The 18,770-nt window shown below is 61.1% G+C and overlaps 1 protein-coding gene across 2 annotated transcripts; it reads left to right on the top strand.

Annotated features, from left to right (window-relative positions):
* Positions 1–1,184: 1,184 nt before the first annotated feature.
* CYP26B1 (cytochrome P450 family 26 subfamily B member 1) lies at positions 1,185–17,117 on the top strand (the record flags this gene model as incomplete). Of its 2 annotated transcripts, XM_079720508.1 has the most annotated exons (6): positions 1,185–1,388; positions 4,877–5,101; positions 13,911–14,186; positions 14,446–14,601; positions 16,058–16,342; positions 16,725–17,117. In XM_079720508.1, the coding sequence occupies 6 exons, from the start codon at positions 1,185–1,187 to the stop codon at positions 17,115–17,117; spliced, it is 1,539 nt and encodes a 512-aa protein (XP_079576634.1). The 2 variants fall into 2 exon arrangements, with proteins under 2 accessions (XP_079576634.1, XP_079576635.1); XM_079720509.1 differs by lacking the exon at positions 4,877–5,101.
* Positions 17,118–18,770: the final 1,653 nt, after the last annotated feature.

The following is an 18,770-nucleotide window of genomic DNA, read 5'->3' on the forward strand; positions in this document are numbered from 1 at the left end:
CACGCCTCCGGCTTCGAGAGCGCGGCGGAGGTGGGGGTGGGGGTGGGAGTGGGGGGTGCTGGCGGAGCGCCCACGGCGCAGCCTCCCGGCTCTATATAAACACACGCATCGCCTGGCTCTCAGAGGCACAAATTCACATTGAGAGAAGCTTTTAAAACCATCAGCCCTGAAATCCTGCCTCCTGCTTTTTCCCTTCTTTCATTCCTTTTGCCTTCCTTTCTCCCCCCAACCCCCCCCGCCCCCTTTCTTCTCCCAGCAGCAACTCCTGAGCCGAGAGACTGCGTCCCGGGACGGACTGCCTTTTCTTAATTGATACAATAGCCCAGCTCGGGTTTTCACCTCCTCCCCCAACCCCACCCCGCCTCACCCCTCCCGCCCGCCGCCGCCGCCGCCGCCGCCCCAGCGCCCGCCCGGGGCTCTGTCGCCGGCTGCGTCCCGTCCGGGCCGCGGTCCGCCGGCTCCGCACCCGCGCCCGCCGCGCCGCCTCGCCCGCCGCGCCCGCCTCGGGGGTGCAGCGGCGGCTCTGGGGCTCCGGCGCGCCGCCCGGGGCAGTCCAGGGGCGCTAGGCTCGGCCTCTCCACTCGCCTCAGCCGGAGAGCCTTCCCTCTCGCACCCAAAGTTTCTGGGTTCGTTGGAATTTGGGGATTCAGGATTTTTTCCTTTTTTTTTTAACGTAGGAATTTGAGGGGAAAACTTTTGACAAATCGATCGCACTTTCTCTCCGCTAGTTCTCTGTCCCCCCCTCTTCCCCCCCCCCCCCGAGCAGGGGAAGGGGCTTACGAGAGAGACTCCCGCTGGACAAAGTTTTCCAAAGTTTTCCGAGTGTGATGGTTGCGGGGAGAGCTAATCCACCAGCTTGATTCACGGCTTCGTCTCATCACCCCTCCAGCAGCCCCTAAGCCCGCTATAAGGGAACAAACAAACAAACAAACAAACAAAGTTACACTCCGAGTCGCCTCGTGTCTCCTCTCTCTCTTCTTTTAGGCGATTTCCCCCTACTGTCTCCGCTCCCTTCGCAGCCTCCACTTCCCTTCCCTCGGCTCCTTGCTCCTTTTCTGTTTCGGCCGGAGGTGCCAGGACCCCCGGCGGCAGCCTCCCCTCCCCCGCCGCTCCCGTCCCTTCTCGTCTGGCCCTCCCCTCCCCCGCCGCGGCCAGCACAGCCAATCCCCCGAGCGGCCGCCAACATGCTCTTTGAAGGCTTGGAGCTGGTGTCGGCGCTGGCCACCCTCGCCGCGTGCCTGGTGTCGGTGACGCTGCTGCTGGCCGTGTCGCAGCAGCTGTGGCAGCTGCGCTGGGCTGCCACCCGCGACAAAAGCTGCAAGCTGCCCATCCCTAAGGGCTCCATGGGCTTCCCGCTCATCGGAGAGACCGGCCACTGGCTGCTACAGGTAAGGGCGCTCTCGCTCCGTTGCTCTCCAGGGTCCGCTAGCGGCGAGCACCAGGCGGATGGAGCCGCGGGCCGGCCAGGGGGCGCCGGGAGCCTGAAGGCACGGGTCCCCGCCCCGCCCCTTCCCTCCTCTCTGCCTGAGCCGCCCGGGCTTCCCCTGCCCGCCTGCGGAGTGGTTCCGAGCCCGCTGGCGCCGGGTGCGCAGGTTCAAGGGGCTGGTAAGAGAGGTTCCCGAAACCGAGAGGGCTCCCAAGACCGACTTTTTCCAGTCGCGAGCGACTCAACAGGGGTGCGTCGAGTGTCCTGGGGGCTCCCCGCGCAGCGCGAGCCGGAGGGGGCATCCAGTCGTGAGCCGCTTTCGCCTCCCCTTCGCGCTCCAGGCCCCAGTCACCGTCGACTTCCCGGGCTTTGGCGGTGTCACTGGGACCCGAAAACTGAGTCAGGGAAAGACAGAGTGGGCAGTCAGGATTGCCCCCTTTAAGACCCGGGCAGTGTTCCCGCCGCGTCACCGGCCACGCCAGGTACTATAGCCCCGTTCTACGGTCTGAGAAAGTGTGTGTGTTTTGTGGTAGGGGAGGAAGGAGGTAACCCAAGGAAAATGAGAAGCCTGAGACCCGAGGTTTCTCGGCTTTCGGAGAAAAGGGTCTATTTACTTACTGGGTGGGGACAGTTTAGCAGGGGAGAGTAACTTGGGAGAGGTGTGTGTGAGACCCATAGAGTGCGTCTGTGTTTGTTGTGAGACGCCACACAACCCGCACTGCTGGTGATAATGGGGGTGGGCGCGTCGGGGACCAGACCCAGGTAGGTAATGGGGAGATTAACCTGGAATTAACATCCTCAAGTGCTAGATAATCGCTTTTGCAATTCGATACACAGCAGGTTTTTCTTTGGGGAGGGGGCGTCCTCTGGGTTAACCGCGGAAGGTGTGTTGTGTGGGCGTGTGCACGCGTGTTTGTCCGGCAGATGCTGTTAGCAGTTAGCAGAAGGTTGGCTGTACTGAAACAGACAGCCTCGGTCTGGGAAAGCGGAGGCGGGAGGTGAACGCAGAGACCTGTGAGTTTAGAAGTGCGAAAGCTTGGCTTGAAATTAACAGACGCGTGTAATCCGCGTGCACACACACATACACCCTGCGCAGCCCCGCCCCGCGCCAAATGACAGCAGAGCTAGGGCGGGAGGGGCACGCGAGGTTCCTCTGCCCTGCGCTCTTCCCAAGTCCCGGAATCAGCCCATCTCTTTGGGGGCCTGTTCGTGCAACAAGGTGGGGTTCACTTCAACCAATGGGACCTCCCCCCGCCCCGCTGCCGTAAAGAAATCCCCAGAGCCTCTCCCGTGCCAACACACTTAAAGGGTTAACTGCAGCGGTGGTCTAGGCTTTTGGCCGAGAATTTAGGAAATAAAATATATTCACAGGGGCGTCGGCCCCTGCCGTATTAGAGCCAATCTGCAGAATTCGCCGTCTGTCACCGCCCCCCCCTTTCTCACTGCACCCACCCCACCCCCGCCACCAACGTCCCCAGACCTTTTCTCCGAATCCCTCAAGGGCCTCTGGGGCTCCGCGTCCGACCCGCACGTAAGATGGGGAGGGGGAAGCAGGCCTACGCCACCCAATATGTTCGCCCCCCGGGCCCTTGACTCTGAGGTGAGAAGGAAATGGGAGATGCGTGTAGAGAAGCACTGAAGGGGTTAATGGGAGCCCTCTGAATCCCAGCTTTATTTTTTCGGAGTCATTTATCAGATTTTACGGGGGGACCTCCAAGGGCTCTCCGTTTCCACCGTGCGCCATCTAAACAGAGCCCAGGGCTAAAAATACAACATTTTTGTATAAATTGGACTCGCGGCTCGAGCGGCCACCCCTATGAAAGTCCTCTTTGTGAAGACCGTGGAAACGGCGGACAAATAACTCTTTATTAATGCCACAAAAAACGCACTTTAATTATAGTTAGGTAGATCAGAGGCGGGGGAGGGGGTGCCGCGGGAGAAAGGCGGCGGCGACCTCGGAAAATTCACAGCCCAACTTTTGTGTCGAAAGAAAAGAAAAACAGAGGAAACGCAGGAGAGGAGAGTCAGACGTAGTGAGAGAGACCGATACAGCAGACCGAGGGAGGGAACCCCGCTCTCTGCCCCCTTTTGTCGCACCGCCACCCTCGCCTTGATTTCTCTTAAAGGGGTAGACCCCTTCTAGAACCGCGGCAGGGTGGCGGGAGTTCTCCCCGACCCGCCAACCTGGGTGTGGGGCGGTGTCCTCCGCGGCCCAGACCCCCTCCTGGAGGCGCGGGCGCTCCGGGCTCGCTCCCTGTCGCGCGCCCGGGCCGGAGGCACACGTGGAAAAGTGATTAGGGCTCCGGGTTCTGCAGAGTCACTTTTCGGCAGGGCTGGGGTGTGTACACATCTAACTGGCGAATGCTTTTCCGTGGAAGAAGGGAAAGTGAGGAGGGGGATCAACCGGGAAAAAGAAGAAGCGGAGTGTCCCTTCGGGGAGTGCATGACCCCACAGGTCTGGAGCCGGCATCCGCACGTCTGCAGGCGGGCAGGCGGGAAGGCCTGACAGGTGGCGCCCCTCCCCTTCTCACCGGCTGTTGCCCCGGCCGGAGAAGGGTTAATGCAGGGTGGGGTGGCGAGCTACGACGTCAAAGGTGAGCGGGACGCCCCTGCTCCCGCCCTTCGGAGGTCCCCTCTGTTTCCGGTACCCGCGTGGGGCCGACACAGCCAGCTCCTCCGAGCGCCAGGCCCGGGTCGGGGCCTGGCTCCGCTCGGCTCGCGCCGCCGCCGCTGGGGATCCGGTTACCTGCGACGGCGGCCCCGCCCAGCCCTACCCCGCCCCTCGGGAAGCGCCTTCCTCCGCTCTCGCGTCCCAAACTCCAGGGCGACGGCGAAAGCTCTCCTCAGTTATTTCCAGGGCATATTGCATTAGGAAAATCGCGGCTCCCGGCCCGTGACTCTACCCTGAGGAGCCCTCAGAGGGCCGCCGGGTCCCTTCGCGGCCCACACCAGCGAACGGAGGAAACCCCAACCCCCATCTGTACTGATTGCCTCCGGGCACCGACCGCTCGCCGCTATAAATAATCTTTGGCCTGCGGCCACCCCGCGGGGTCTCGCCAGCCCGTGGCCGGGAGCCTGGAAATATTTATTCCGAGAGTCTCCCGAGCGCGAGGCGGGGGGAGGGGGGAGGCGGAGGTTCTAGCTTCTGGTCCCGCAGTCCAGGATATCTTTTCCCTCCCGCAAGTCATTACTAAAAAACAACCTCCCGGGGGGTTGCCCTGGGCCTCTCGCCCCCTTGCTTTATTTATTATCCTCTAGACCCCAGTTCTTATGCATGCTGTGAAAAATAAAACCTACGTGCGTGCATGCGTGTGTGTGTGTGGGGGGGTAGGGGACTGGTGCCCCGGGTGGGATCCTCCGCCCCTCCCCCGCTGGCCCTCGAGGCTGGGCCTCCCGGGTGTCCCATCTGGAGATGTGGGCCCTGAGAAAGTTTTTGCGTGGCACCCGCAGGGTTCTGGCTTCCAGTCGTCGCGGAGGGAGAAGTATGGCAACGTATTCAAGACGCACTTGCTCGGGCGGCCGCTAATCCGCGTGACGGGCGCGGAGAATGTACGCAAGATCCTCATGGGCGAGCACCACCTCGTGAGCACCGAGTGGCCACGTAGCACACGCATGCTGCTGGGCCCGAACACGGTGGCCAACTCCATCGGCGATATCCACCGCAACAAGCGCAAGGTAAGAACTCTAGGCCAAGAGCCCCGCAACCGTGCTCTGATCCTCTTCTCCCGTGCACCCCTCTCGGGGTAAAGTGTTCTCGGAGACCCGGGGACGCCCCTACCGGAATCCGCGCCCCCATTTGCACACCATGTGGGAGGATCCCGAAGCTCCCTGCCCAGACGCCTGCGATCCCAGATCCAGGGCCTGTACAGGCCTCTTCCGGGTCTGCCCTCTTGGTAAGCCACGGCGCCGTGCGCACTACCAGGCCCAACGGGTAGCTAATTGGGGGTTGGTTTGGACAACTTGAACATGCGGCGACAGGGGCGTCCAACGCCTGTCATCGTCGTGTTCCACAAACCTGGAAAAAAGAGAGGGCGGACGGTGGCCAGCGCTCCTCCTTTTCGTCCCCTGGAATTCCGAGGACTGGAAACGGATCGTTCTAAAATCACACCTAGCTTCCCGGCCACAGGTTGCTTAAGGGCGACGCGGGCAGGCGCGGGGGCTGGGGGCACCTTGTGGGCAGCGGTTGCTGGGCCTTGCCTGGGAGAGGTGAGGTGAAATTTGGGCCACTGCGCGCACCGGTCTGCACAGAGGGGGAAGGGCGAGGGGTGGGAGAACTTCGGCGAGCCGAGGCGCGGCGGGGGATCAAAGCGCACCTACCCGCTCCCGTAAAGAGGAAGAGAAAGTGGGTGTTTAGCCTGTGGATTTCCCGAGCGCCTGGAAGAGGCGCGGAGGAGGCGAGCCAGCGCGCAAGGGGCAAGCCTCCCCGCCCCCTCCCAGGGCAGCGCCGCCGCTGCGGCTCAGAGCGCGGGCGGCACGTGCTGTTTGAACTGCAGTAACCCGAAAGCTGAGCCGCCGGCGGGCGGGGCGCCGGCCCGCCGGCTTAAAGCGGCCGCGACTGGGGTGCGGGGGTGGGGAGGGGCAGCGCTGCACGACCTCCCCTCCCTTCACTTTTTCCATTGGGTCAGAGGACTCACCCGGTTTGAAACCTAAAGGAAAGGGAGAGGCAGCCTCTGATCTCCGGGAAAAGTGGCAGAGCCTGGGAGACAGGAGAGGGCCATGGTGGGGCAGCCCCCCTCCTCCGGACGTCTGTGTGTGAACAGAGGAGTTCATCCTGTAGAACTGTCGTCTTCCGAACGGCCTGCGAAGAGTAGTTCTCCGTAACAGATAAAAGGAGGAAAAATCAGAGGGGACTGGTCAGCACGTACACCACCCCCGCCCTCCCCCCCCCCCGCTAAAGCACGTATTTCAGGGGCTGGGAAAGGGGCTCCCGAAGTAGTCTTCCCGTCTGCTTCACTAGAGCAGGAAGCAGCTAACAGAGCCCCGGGGGCAGATGGGAGGGTTCTTGGGAGTGGCTGGGAGGGGGCCCGTAGGCTCAGGAATGGGGGCTCTTCAAATATGCCGAACACTCCTTTTTTTCTTAGTCTTTGTGACTCCACCAAAAGCGTATTTCAAAGATCTTAGGAGAGAGCCTGAGCCTCAGAAACCCAGCTCCAAAGAATGTGGATGCTTCCTCATTTTATCTTTATAAAAACTTTGACAAGAAAGCAATTACTGTCCCTTTCTCACAGAAGAGGAGCCCGAGGCTTGGAGAGATTGAGGGACTTGAACCAAGTCGGGAAAGGAAGAAAAGGCAGGGCAGGGCCTGCAACACAGGCATCCGTGGGAAGAGTTGTTTCTAAGCCACCAAGTCGAGCCCTCCTCAGCCCTGCCCACCTGGGGCTGCCAGAAGCTGAGGGTCAGGGTGGAGGTGGGGAGGGAGTGCTGGGGGGAAGAAGGCTTGGTCAGGACCTGAGTGTGAGACCCTGGGGGTGCAGAGGCCTTTGGGGAGAGGCTGTTGCCCTGCAGTTCCCTGCACCCTCTGCCTGACTTGGCTTTGGGCCTCCAGGTGGGGAGGGCCCTCCTGGAAAGCCCCAAGGTTTTGGCTTACATCATCCATTTGGGAGGAGGCAGGGAGGAAGGAGCGGGGCACAGATGAATGCTGCTGGAGGAATACACAGGGAAGGAAGCTGGAGTGAGGGACAGGGTGAGGGGGTGGGACCTGGGCGGGGCCACAGAGGAGGACCACAGATGAGGCATAGATAGTCTCTGTCTTCCAGGCACCCTTGCCCTCTAGCACCTTGCTGATAAGGGAGCAGCCAGAAACCAGCTCATCCTGACAGAGGCTTGGGAACCCAAAGCAGGGCCGTCTCTCTGTGTGCTAGTTGTGCGCTTGCTGTGTGGCATGTGTGTGGGTCCTATGTTAAATGGGCAGATGAAAACGTCCTTCCCCCGCCAAAGAGAATCGATGTTCCATACACTTAAGTTCACTGAGTTCAGTAGCAGGCCTTAGGTCAGATGCAAGCACAGAAGCTGGAAACTTGGTCCTTGCCTTCAAGAAGTAGAATCTAGCTGGAGGGGTGAGAAGAGAGTTCTCAGAGGCACACAGGTTGCTCCTGGAGAGAATGGCCAGTCTTCTGGACCCAATGCCCGGTGGGCCCAACTTGGCCAGGGTGGGGACTGCCCTGTGGCACTCACGCTGCCTTAGCCAGCCCACGCTGCAAGCAGGGACCTGTGGAGAGCGGGCTGCTGGGCCAGGCCCAGCCTGGTTAGGATGTACTCGCAGGAAGTGGGGGCCAGGTGTGCTGAGGCCCTGCTGGCGGGGAACTAGGACCGTCACTATTTCCATTGGGGCTGCTCCCCAACCCCGTCTCTGGAGGTCTGACCAGATGTGCTGGGAAGGGGTTCCTCACAGCCATCACTGCACTCCAGGTGTTTGTCCAGGCTGCCCTGGTGGTCTAGGGCCAAGAGGGGTAGGGTTGCCAGGGAGAACGTCCAGAATACCTTGCCCAAGCTAACAGAATCCTCTCTGGAAGCCAGGCCTGTGTCCTTATAGCTGCGACCTCAGATTGTGTCCCTCGTCCTTTGTTACCCCTCCCCTACCTGGGGCCAGGAGGTCTCTGGTTCATGGGGGAGGGACTGCATCTCTCTTTGTACGCAAAGAAGCTGGGTATTGCCCTGGAAGGGTGGATGGAGTCTGCTAGGGAAGAGGGGTGGGGGGGGAGGGTTACCAGAGAAGGGGGGGGGTTGTCGTGGGTAGTTCTGGAAGCATCCAGTGCCCAACCCCACACACCAGGATCAGACATTTCCTCTTTTCCTTTGGAGATAGGGCTGAGCCTCTTTGCACCAAAGAGCCAGCATCTTCAGGGCATTTCAGGCAGTGGCCTTGAGATTCTGTCAGAGAACTTGGAGTGCATCCCAAGGATGAACTTAGCTTTGGAACTCTGGACTGGGGAGACCCTAGGAGTGGTCTTCTTGCCCCTCCTACCCTGACCCCTGGCTTCAGGGACTTCTGTGCCCGTGGCTGAGGTGGGGGAACAGCTCCAGACGTTTTGGGGATAGGAATTAAGAAGCCTGGCCTGTCCACCCACCGATTCTCACTGACTTGGCCTTTGGGCCCAGTCCTGGCTCGGGGTGGAGCTCAGGCTCAGGGCTACCGCACTCGCCTCAGAAATCCTCTGTAGGCTGGGGTTTATGTCGGGATAGAGAGGCCAGGAGGTGCCTCAGCAGGAGGGCAGAGCCGAGAGGGCCCATGGTCGTGGGGTCCTGGGGGAGGCCGGCTCAGACTGGCTCCAGGTGGCCTTTGAACCACTGCACAGCCTCTGGCTTCAAAGTCATGTCTGCCAGGCTCAGCTCAGGGCAGAAGTTTCCGCCTGTGTGGGAAGGGAAGGCGGTGGCATGGCCAGGCAGCCCTGCTACTGGGAGCTCTATCCCCGCCCCCCGCAGAGGCACGGAGCCTTTGTGCTGCCAGCGGGGGTCCTTCACCAAAAGTTACTGTAGCATCAGGGGTTGCTGAGGGGGCAGGTGGCAGGAGCGGATGTCTCTGAAGGTCAGTGGGGGAGGGTGCCCACGGCCAGCCACCAGGGCGCCTGGGAGTGGGCTCCTCCCTCTGCGTGCCCTTGTGTCAGGCAGGGGTGAGTGGTGTGGGCCCTCCCTTTCACCTCCCTCCTCGTCCTTCTCCCAGGGCAGGGTGGGGTCCAAGGCTGTGATGCTGTGATGCTCGCTCTCCCAGCCTTGGGAGACAGTTGTGGCCTTGGCTGGAAGTGGGGAGGCTTGGCTGGGGTCTGCTCTGGCCCTGATCCCTCTAAGCCAGTTGTCGTATCTGCTCCAGGTTCCTGGGGCTGAAGGGCGGGGTGTGGGGGGGTGCCTCCAGGGGCTGACAGAGTAGCCGAAACAGCTGGCCTTACCCTTAGAATAAATGTGGGCGTCCCCAAATTAATTAATTAATTAATTAATAGAGGAGCGTCCCCTTCTAGCTCTTAGATACATCTAGAGCCCCCAGGACTGGTAGAGGGTGGCTCAGCGGGGTTTGGATTGGTGGGAGGCAGGGTGTTCAGGGACCCTGGTGAGTGTGGCCAGTTGTGCCCCGGACTGTGACCTTGGGAAAGCCCTTCCTTCTTTGGGCCTCCGCTTTCTAAGGGGGTTTTTCTACGGTTGGAGGAGGGATAGGAGGGTCTGGACAAAACTTCTCAGAGCCCGGCAGGTATATGCCAAGTGCTGCTCTCCCTTCACCCACAATGTGCTTTTGTTGTGGGTAGAAGAGTTGGGGGGACAGTCAGAGCTGGACTCGAGTCGGGGACAGATGCTCTGCCCACAGATGCTGGGGACCCAGAAGGGGCATACGCAGGCTGGGGGATCTGGCCAGTCCCTCGCAGTCAGAGGGGCTGAGTGAGGACTGGCTCAGGAGGCAGCCAGGGTGGAGTGGAGGTCCAGTGGAAATGCCAGGCAGCTGAGGGATGACGTCCTTTCTCATCCTCCCCCTACTTGAGCATGAAGCGCGCACCTTGGCCTCACCCCTGTGCTGTTCGGTGGCTGCCTCGGCGGCTGCCCGCCCGCTGTTATTCTTTCACTCCGCAGGCCGCGGCCCCGGTGGCTTGGCGGGGTGGCCTGCCTAGGCCCCCACCCTCCCGGGCAGCCGCCTCCACTCCTCCCAGTCTGAGTCACTGGACCGGGGAGTGGGTCCCCTCTCTGGCTCTTCCCGCTTCTGAGGCTGCCCATCCTTCTCTCCATCCATCCACAGCCGCCAGTTGAGAAGGGGAGGTTATCTGGCTGAGCGGGTCAGCGTGCAGGGTCATGGGGGTCCAGTGAGTGACTCCCCTCCCAGGGGCGCTGCCTGAGAGGCAGGAGTGGGGAGGGAGGCCTGGGGGTGTGGGGGAGACATTTGTAGGAACAGTTATACGGAATTTGAGCCTTGACAAGCCCCCTGGTGGTTCCCCCGACCCTGGTTGTGGATTCAGCTTTTATTACAGGGAGAGCGAGAACCCGGGGATGTGGGCTCTTGAGCCAACTGCATTGTTGGGAAAACCCGTAGAGGTTGGGGGAGGGTTTCCAAGCACATCCTTCAAGGCCAGAGCCCGTCCTGCTCCGGGTCTGTGCCTGGAGTTCCCAGGTCTCCCGTGCACTTCCGCCCTGCTCTCCCCAGCGCCAACCCTGATGGGATGTCCATACCTGCTGCTCCCTGTGCAGGGCTCTGCCAGAGCCAGGCTGCTTCCCGGTGACCTTTGTCCAGCACTCTTGGCTCACTTGTGGGGATTCCGAGGGAAGCCCCAGAGGGAAACAAAGCAGCCCTGGCTCCTGCTGCAACTGCGGTCAGGCCGTGGGCTCTGGGGCCGCTGGGAACCCTTCCCCTCTTCACGATGAGCTGCTCCGCAGGTGCCTTCCCCTGTGCCCAAGTCCCGACCCTGACTTCCCCCACGTGCCCAGGCCTTCCTCCGCCTCCTCCTGGCCTTTGTGGTGGGCGGTGGTTTCTGGGCTGCCCTGGCTTTGGGAAGTGCCCACATTGTTAACCCCGGGCACGGTCCCAGGGATGAGGCCCTGGAGTTTCCCGGCTCCTGGGAGGCTCTGATGCCTGTGGAACAGCTGGGTGGGAGGCAGGGGCATGGACTTGGTGACCACCGAGCAAAGCCCCTTGAGCCTGGAGTGCCCGCAATCTGCCTTTGCTCGGCTTCTCAGTTGGGTAGTTTCTCCACCTCTGGGGGCCTCTGAGGACAATCATGGGACAGCCAGGAGGAAAGGGACCCCAGAGCATCCAGTTAGATTCCTGTCTGGGTCAAGATAAGAGCCCTGGTCGTGGCTGCAATTCTTTCAGAAGCCCCATCCCGGGGGGCCTGCAGGTGCAGGCTTCCTGCGGTCCTTTCAGCTCCTGGCCTTGCTCAGGGCCCCTTCCCACCTAGAGGTCAGGTGTGGACCCCCTGCCCTTGGAGTCGCTCTGCCCAGTCCCAGGTCCCCTTGGGTCCTTCCTGCTCTCCGTGGCCCCCAAGGCTGGAGAAGGAGCGATTCAGCCGGCGATCGCTAGAGGGCGCAGGGAATGTAACCTTTGGGACAGACAGGGCAAGGCTTGTCCCTGGGTCCTGTCTGGCCACTCCTCGGGGTGCAGTGGGGTCCCTCAGAGCTCCCCCTTTGGTAACCTTGGGATGGCCCTTCCTGAGCCACTGTAGCCCATACGAGGTGTGTGAGTGGGGGCCTGGCAGGCACTTACACCAGGTGACTGATGCGGTGCCAGATTCTGGGCTTCTTTGAGGGGATAGCGTCTACTTAGGGACACACGGATATTGGTGTTCGTGTGATCTGTGCATTGAAAGGGACCACAGAGATCACCTGGTTCAACCTTACCAATTTACAGATGAGGAAACCGTGAGGCCGCGAGGTGACTTGGCCATGATCCCACAGTAAGTTGGTGTATGATCTGGGAATAAAACTCAGGTTTCTGGGTGCCCAGCCTGCCTTTTCCCACCGTCCACTGCATCTTAGGAGCCTAGCTGGCTTTGATTTCGGCTGGTCCTGGTCGGCATGGGCCTCTGCTTGATTCCCCCTCCACAGGCCCACCTTTGGGCCCAGGTGTCCTGTGTGCTGGGGGCCCTGAGCAGCCCCTGCTACGTTCCTTCCAGGGCAGTGCCCTTGACTCTGCCACGGGTTGGCTGGCTCTGGCCAGACGTGGCCCCCCTGCCCCTGCCTGCCCTACCTCCAGCGTCCCCACCGACACCTGGCAGCCACAGAGTTATCATCCTGCATCCCTCATGAGCCACGGACCACTTACTCCTCCTTCTGTGGGCTCTTTGCTGTTTCATAAGGGCCCCTAGCAGGCCAGTGATGGGCTCTGGGGCAGGGCCCCACTCCTACCCGTAAAACTCCTAGACCAAGAGTGGAACCTGGCATCCCAAGAACACTAGGGTCCAGGGGGGTGGGGCTGAGGCAGAGAGCACCCTGGCGGGAGGTGGCCCTGGAAATGCCCCGGGCCCTCACAGCTGAGCAAGGTGTGAGTGACCTGGCCAGGCCTGGGCTGCCCCTGGCCACCTCCGCTCACCCTTCTACATGTCAGCTGTCCCTTAGCAGCAGGAGCAGCCCCAGACAGTGCCGGCTTTTCTGCCCCTCGCCGGCCTCCTTCCCTCCCTCCCTCCCTCTGCCCACCGGGAATTTCGGAATGAAAGTGCTATTGTGAACGCCTGGCTGGGCCACTGAAGGGCCAGCACTGTTATTTCTGCAAACCAGCCCTCCCATTAGCCATGCAGGGCTGAGGCCAGGAAAATGTTACCTTTTCCTCCTTGAGCTGACTGCAGGGGAAATTCTCACATTTACAGTTTGTGCGGTGGTTGTGTTTGGGGGCAGGAGGGGAGGGTGGGCGCGTGTGTGTGGTTTGCGTGGGGTTGATGGGGGCGCGGCTCGAGGAGTACTTGGCTCCTTCCTCTGCTCTGCCCGCCCCCACCCCCTGCCTTCCCTGGTGAACTTTCCCTTGGCCCCGGTGGGGGCACCTCCTTCTGCTCTGGACTCTGGGGGTCTGGGCTAGACGTTGTTGGTTGCCCGTGTGACCCACCGGCCAACGGTAAATAAACTAAGATCTTACCCACTCCTGTGCACCCCGGGCAGCAGCGTGAAACTGTGCGCAGGGGCATCTGGGTGAGGAGGGGGCAGGGGGGCTGAGGAACTTGCTCAGGAATCAGGAGGACAGCAAGCAAGGGAGGTGGAAACGGGGACTCACTGGCTACTTCAAATGGACCGGGAAGATGCGGGAAATTAAAAGGCCTTCTGTTTGGCTTTCTGATCTTTTGAGGTGGGAAGCCTTGCCCCCATCCCCGTGCCTCCAGACCCGGCCACACTGAAGACATTTGGATGGCACAGTTAACAAACTCCCTGCGATCTCTGCCCAGTAGATATTTCCCAGGGAGTGAGAGCAGTCTTGGGTCTCAGGAAGTCCTGCTTGCAGTCTAGCCTTGGACCCTCTTGCTATCCCATCAGTGGAGTAAAAGAGCCACCTACTGCTTTCCACCTCTTCCTTGTCCAGTCCATTCACCTGTGTTCTGTTCCTCCTGGGCACGTCTGCCCCGTGGCCTGGGCAATCGGGAACGGCCCCTGCAGTGGAGGGGCAGCCTCCTCTCCAGCCCTGCCCAGCGCCCTCTTGTGTTGCCCCCGACTCTGGTATGGCCACATCGCCTGCAGACCTGTTGGCAGCTGGACTGCCCAGTCCCCGGGCTTTGCCATTATTTGGAGCACATGATTTTCTGGGGTTTCAGAAAGGAATGCCAGCTCAGGTCACCCTGTGAGTGACGTTGAATGTCCCGACTTTATGAACTGTGTTTTAATCCCGTCCTTCCCCTTCCTCCCCTCCAACACGTGGGCGGTAGTAGGGGGGTTCAGAGTAGAGGAGCCAGCAGAGGGACTGTGTCTGGAGACAGAAAGGCTTGAGCTTGGTCAGGGTCAGGACCTGGAGTTCTCCCTGATCACGGTCGTGGGAACGGTGCTTCAGTTGGGCCGGGCGGGCAGGCCAGAGTCCATCTGACCCTCTGCCTTCCAGGTCTTCTCCAAGATCTTCAGCCACGAGGCCCTGGAGAGCTACCTGCCCAAGATCCAGCTGGTGATCCAGGACACACTACGTGCCTGGAGCAGCCACCCCGAGGCCATCAACGTGTACCAGGAGGCACAGAAGCTCACCTTCCGCATGGCCATCCGAGTGCTGCTGGGCTTCAGCATCCCCGAGGAGGACCTCGGGCACCTCTTTGAGGTCTACCAGCAGTTTGTGGAGAACGTCTTCTCCCTGCCTGTTGACTTGCCCTTTAGTGGCTACCGGCGGGTGAGCACCCAGGGCCTGGGAGGAGAGGAGATGGGCATCCGTGAGCCCACCCTGAGGGAGGGGCAGCTGACTGCTCAGATGGTCACTGGTCACACAGACAGAGGGGAGGTTTCAGCGGGAGCCTTCGCCCAGGGTCTCTGCTGCTTAGCTGGGAAACTCTCAGAAGAGTCCCCACCTCGCCCTGCCCGGCCTTGGGAGGAGGCCCTCAGTGACCCTGCCCTGCCCCTTGGGTAACCAGATGGCCTCCTCCCCACCTTAGGGCATTCAGGCACGACAGACCCTACAGAAGGGCCTGGAAAAGGCGATCCGGGAGAAGCTGCAGTGCACGCAGGGCAAGGACTACTCAGACGCACTGGACATCCTCATCGAGAGCAGCAAGGAGCACGGGGAGGAGATGACCATGCAGGAACTGAAGGTGGGGCGCCCCCCACCCCGACCCACCTCAGGCAGCACAAACGCCTGCGCTCCGTGCTGGGGCTGCTCAGGGTGGGAGGACCCACACAGACGGGGCCGCCCCTGCCCTCCCCATGGCTTGCTCTGCACCCAGTCCTGGTGGTGAGCGGTCCTCACAGCAGCTGGGCCCCACTGTCTCCATTCCACCCACAGTCCCATCTACCATGTTGGAAAAGATACCAAAAACTGGTTCTTAGAAACCCTGAACAGATGTGGCGTCTACAGCGTCGTTGACCCCCTCACTCTCCCCAGCCAGCCCCCCACCCCAGTATTCACTATTTCAGTGCATTTCGTGGTCACAGTAGCCCTAGGAGGTCACCTAGGGAAATGCAGGCTTGGAAGGAGAAGCCACTTGCAGGAGGGCAGCCTCAGCCCTTGGGGAAGAGCAGCCTTTTCAAGTGGGTGGCCGTTGACACTCTCCCAGCCTGCCTGGCACTGGCTATGCCCAGTTGGGCTGCTGGCCCCGAGACTGTCCACACTGGGCTCCAAGAAGGGCTTCCTGCCTGCCCTTTCTTAGGGTGGATGTTCCACCCGAGGAGGGAGCATTAGCTTGTCCTTGTCTAGACTCTGCCACTCACGTGCTTGCCAGGTGCCTGTGGACACTTCACTGCTGACTGCTCCGTCCCTGCTGTCTCTGCTTCCCTGTATTCGAGCTCCAGTTTTTTTTTCCTCATGAGCCAGGAAGGAGCTCCAAAGACTTTCCCATTTCATAAGAAGTTTTGTGACTTGTAGGTGGTGCCATGGCAAGTAAAGGACCTGTTCTTTCACTCCCCTCTCGGGGCTCAGCATCCACATTTGTAAAATGCAGAGCTTAGAACAAGATAACTTGGTGGGGCCTTTCTGTGGGGCACCACTGCTCCCCAGAGGACCCTGGAGGGGCTCTAAGTCTTCTGGGGACCACCTTCCCTCAGCCTTCTCACTGCAGTCCCAGGTCCTCGTGGGTATGACCCCAGACTGCTTTCCCAACTCCTCAACTCTCTTGACCACCTACCAGATGTCCTTCTCCTGGGGAGGGAGGAAGGAGCTGGGGCTGCCTGTCCGGAGGCCCAGGTTGAGACCCTGCACCTCACCCCCACTCGCCCGCACAGTGCCTGCTCCTTGGGATTTGCTCTCTTTCTGCTGTGAGCTCACTGCACTCATTAGGGCTGCCGAGGCCGGCCCTGGAATCCGGCAGTGAGTGAGAAGCAGCCCTTCCGCAAGGGACTTTTAGGCTCGTGCTTCTGCCCAGCCAGGGGACTGGACCCGTGACCTCTGTCTATCGTGGCCCAAATGGCTCAGCAACGTGAGGCTCAGAGAAAGCAGCAGGGCCCAGCTAGATGACCCTGGGGCCTGGGGGACACCGGCAGAGAGGGGCTGACCCCAGGCTGGGGCCACCAGGCTGAACCCAGGTTGCAAGCGGTGCCTCTTTGCTGCTGCAGGACGGGACGCTGGAGCTCATCTTCGCCGCCTACGCCACCACCGCCAGTGCCAGCACCTCACTCATCATGCAGCTGCTGAAGCACCCGGCCGTGCTGGAGAAGCTGCGGGAGGAGCTGCGGGCCCAGGGCATCCTGCACAGTGGCGGCTGCCCCTGCGAGGGCACGCTGCGCCTCAGCACGCTCAGTGGGCTGCACTACCTGGACTGCGTCATCAAGGAGGTCATGCGCCTGTTCACGCCCGTCTCTGGTGGCTACCGCACTGTGCTGCAGACCTTCGAGCTCGACGTGAGGCTGGGCCCGTGGGCTGTGGGGTGGGGGGTTGGCCGATGGGAAAGACCAGCTCTCCATGGGGTACCTCAGCTTCATGGGGAGACGGTGCTTGCTTTCAGGGAGCTTTCAGGCTGACAGGAGGGACCCAGCAGGGACCCTGCCCCAGATGCTGGGTCAGATGCAGCCCAGCTGGGTGTGCTGTGAAGCTGCATGGGGACATCTATAAGTAGGTGGACTGACATGCCAAAAGGGGAGGCTGGCCAGGCCCCCGGGGACCACAGTGGGGTGCCTCCAGGAACATCTGGGTGGGGGCTGGCAGGCAGAAGGTCCTGGGTCCTCTCAGACCTCCTCTGGTTCTCACCACCGCATCCCACCCCTGCCCCCGCCTTGCCTCCAGGGTTTTCAGATCCCCAAAGGCTGGAGTGTCATGTACAGCATCCGGGACACACATGACACGGCGCCCGTGTTCAAGGATGTGAACGTCTTCGACCCTGATCGCTTCGGTCAGGCGCGGAGCGAGGACAAGGATGGCCGCTTCCATTACCTCCCTTTCGGCGGTGGTGTCCGGACCTGCCTGGGCAAGCACCTGGCCAAGCTGTTCCTGAAGGTGCTGGCGGTGGAGCTGGCCAGCACCAGCCGCTTCGAGCTGGCCACCCGGACCTTCCCCCGCATCACCTTGGTCCCTGTCCTGCACCCTGTGGATGGCCTCAGTGTCAAGTTCTTTGGCCTGGACTCCAACCAGAACAAGATCCTGCCAGAGACGGAGGCCATGCTGAGCGCCACGGTCTAGGGCGCCAGGCCTCGGGGCAGGAGGCAATGGAAGGGTAGAAACCTGTGTGTGGGAGGGGGCTGGAGCCCGGGGAAGAGGGAGGGCCCCCCAGGCCTTGCCCGCCCCTCTTCCCCTCCCTGGCAAACCTGCCCCAAGTCAAAAGGGCTCTCCGGGGTTGGGCTCTCCCCCTGGCCCCTGCTTCTCTCCAATCTCTCCAGTCCCCAACAGCTTAGCTCCCCCGGGAAAGGGCCTGGCCCCCCCGCCCCGCATGCCCATCACAGTGTTAGATGTCGGCTGTGCCTTTGCTTGTGATGTTCTGAACTGGTCTCTCCCCTCCCTTTTCTTTTGGACTTTTTTCATGTGAGGTCAGGTGGTTGACGTGGGGGAAGGGAGGAAAAGAGGTGCCCCCTTTGGCCCTCTCTTCAGCACCCCCCCGCCCCTGCCTCGGCTCAGATGGGACGAGTGCCCCTCCCGGTGTGGCCACCAGTGCCTGCGGGGAACAGCATCCTGGGTAATAGAACACCAGTCACCCTTGGCAGGGCAGGGTCAGGCTGTAACCAGCCTGGATGCCCACCCCTTGCCGTTTTGGACATTTGAAATTACCTATTGCTGCTACTTTTTCTCTCTTCTGACCTTAGGGCAAAGGAGCCCCAGGCCCTGTCCTCCCAGCGTCCTCCCTGGTGGCCCTGGGCACACGCACTGACACCCGCACCTTTCTGCCAGGCGGCCTGGAGCCCACCCTGCTCCCCGTTACACATACACCCAAGGCCCTCGGCTCATGGATGGCCTTTCCCCCACCCCCATATTTATTCACTAATATAATCGAATCTTGGTGTTACTGGGACTGGAACAAGTATCTCCTCCGTCCCCTGGCCTCCATCCCAGCTGTCCCCGGCAGGACTTCTGCAAGTGACCCAGCCACCACCACCCCCCCGCCCCCTGCCAGCCTAGGGTCGAGCAGCTCCCCCAGGCGCCAGACCTTCTGTGGGTTCAACCTCAGAGCCTCACTCCTGAGGTGAAACCCAGCACATCTGCCTTTGTCCCCTGGTGGGGATGGGGAAACGGCCCACCGCCTCCCTCCCTGCTCTGTCAGAAACCTTGATCACTGGGGATTTGGAGGCTACTGCTGTGTCCCACTTGGTCACTGTGCACCCCAGTGCCCCCCACTCTGGCTAGTGAGTATAGGGAAGGATACGGGTTCTTTCTTCTGACGGGGAGCCAGGGGCTCCGTCCTCCCTCCCTCAACCCTCACCCTTTGCCCTTTGCCCTTGGAAAGGTGTCCTTGAAGTCCCTTCCCCCCTCTATGCCACTGTCTGCTTAGCCCAGCTCAGGGGTGCAGGGACCAGGTGAAAGCAAGGGGAGGTGAGTGCAGAAGGCAGCCCTTCCTCAGAGCTGACTCGGGCCCTCTGCTTGGTCTTGAGGCAGCTGAGGAGGGCGCTGCAGCTAGAGCTGAGGAGGAGGGTATGTGTGTGATTCGTCAGAAGTGATTTGGCTGCAAACCGGCTGGTCAGGGGATGAAGGAAGAGCAGCTCCTGCCACTGGCATTTTGAGTGTTGGCAGTTAGGGATGCCTCCCGGGGATGGTTTGGGGCCTTTGGTGAGTCTCTAAGTGATTTTGTCTGTTTTCAAGTTTTTCTTTGCTTTTCTTGTTTCTCTGTTGGCTTTTGATGTTATA

The sequence above is a fragment of the Hyperoodon ampullatus genome, assembly GCF_949752795.1.
Source record: "Hyperoodon ampullatus genome assembly, chromosome: 15".
Lineage (NCBI taxonomy): Eukaryota > Metazoa > Chordata > Mammalia > Artiodactyla > Ziphiidae > Hyperoodon > Hyperoodon ampullatus.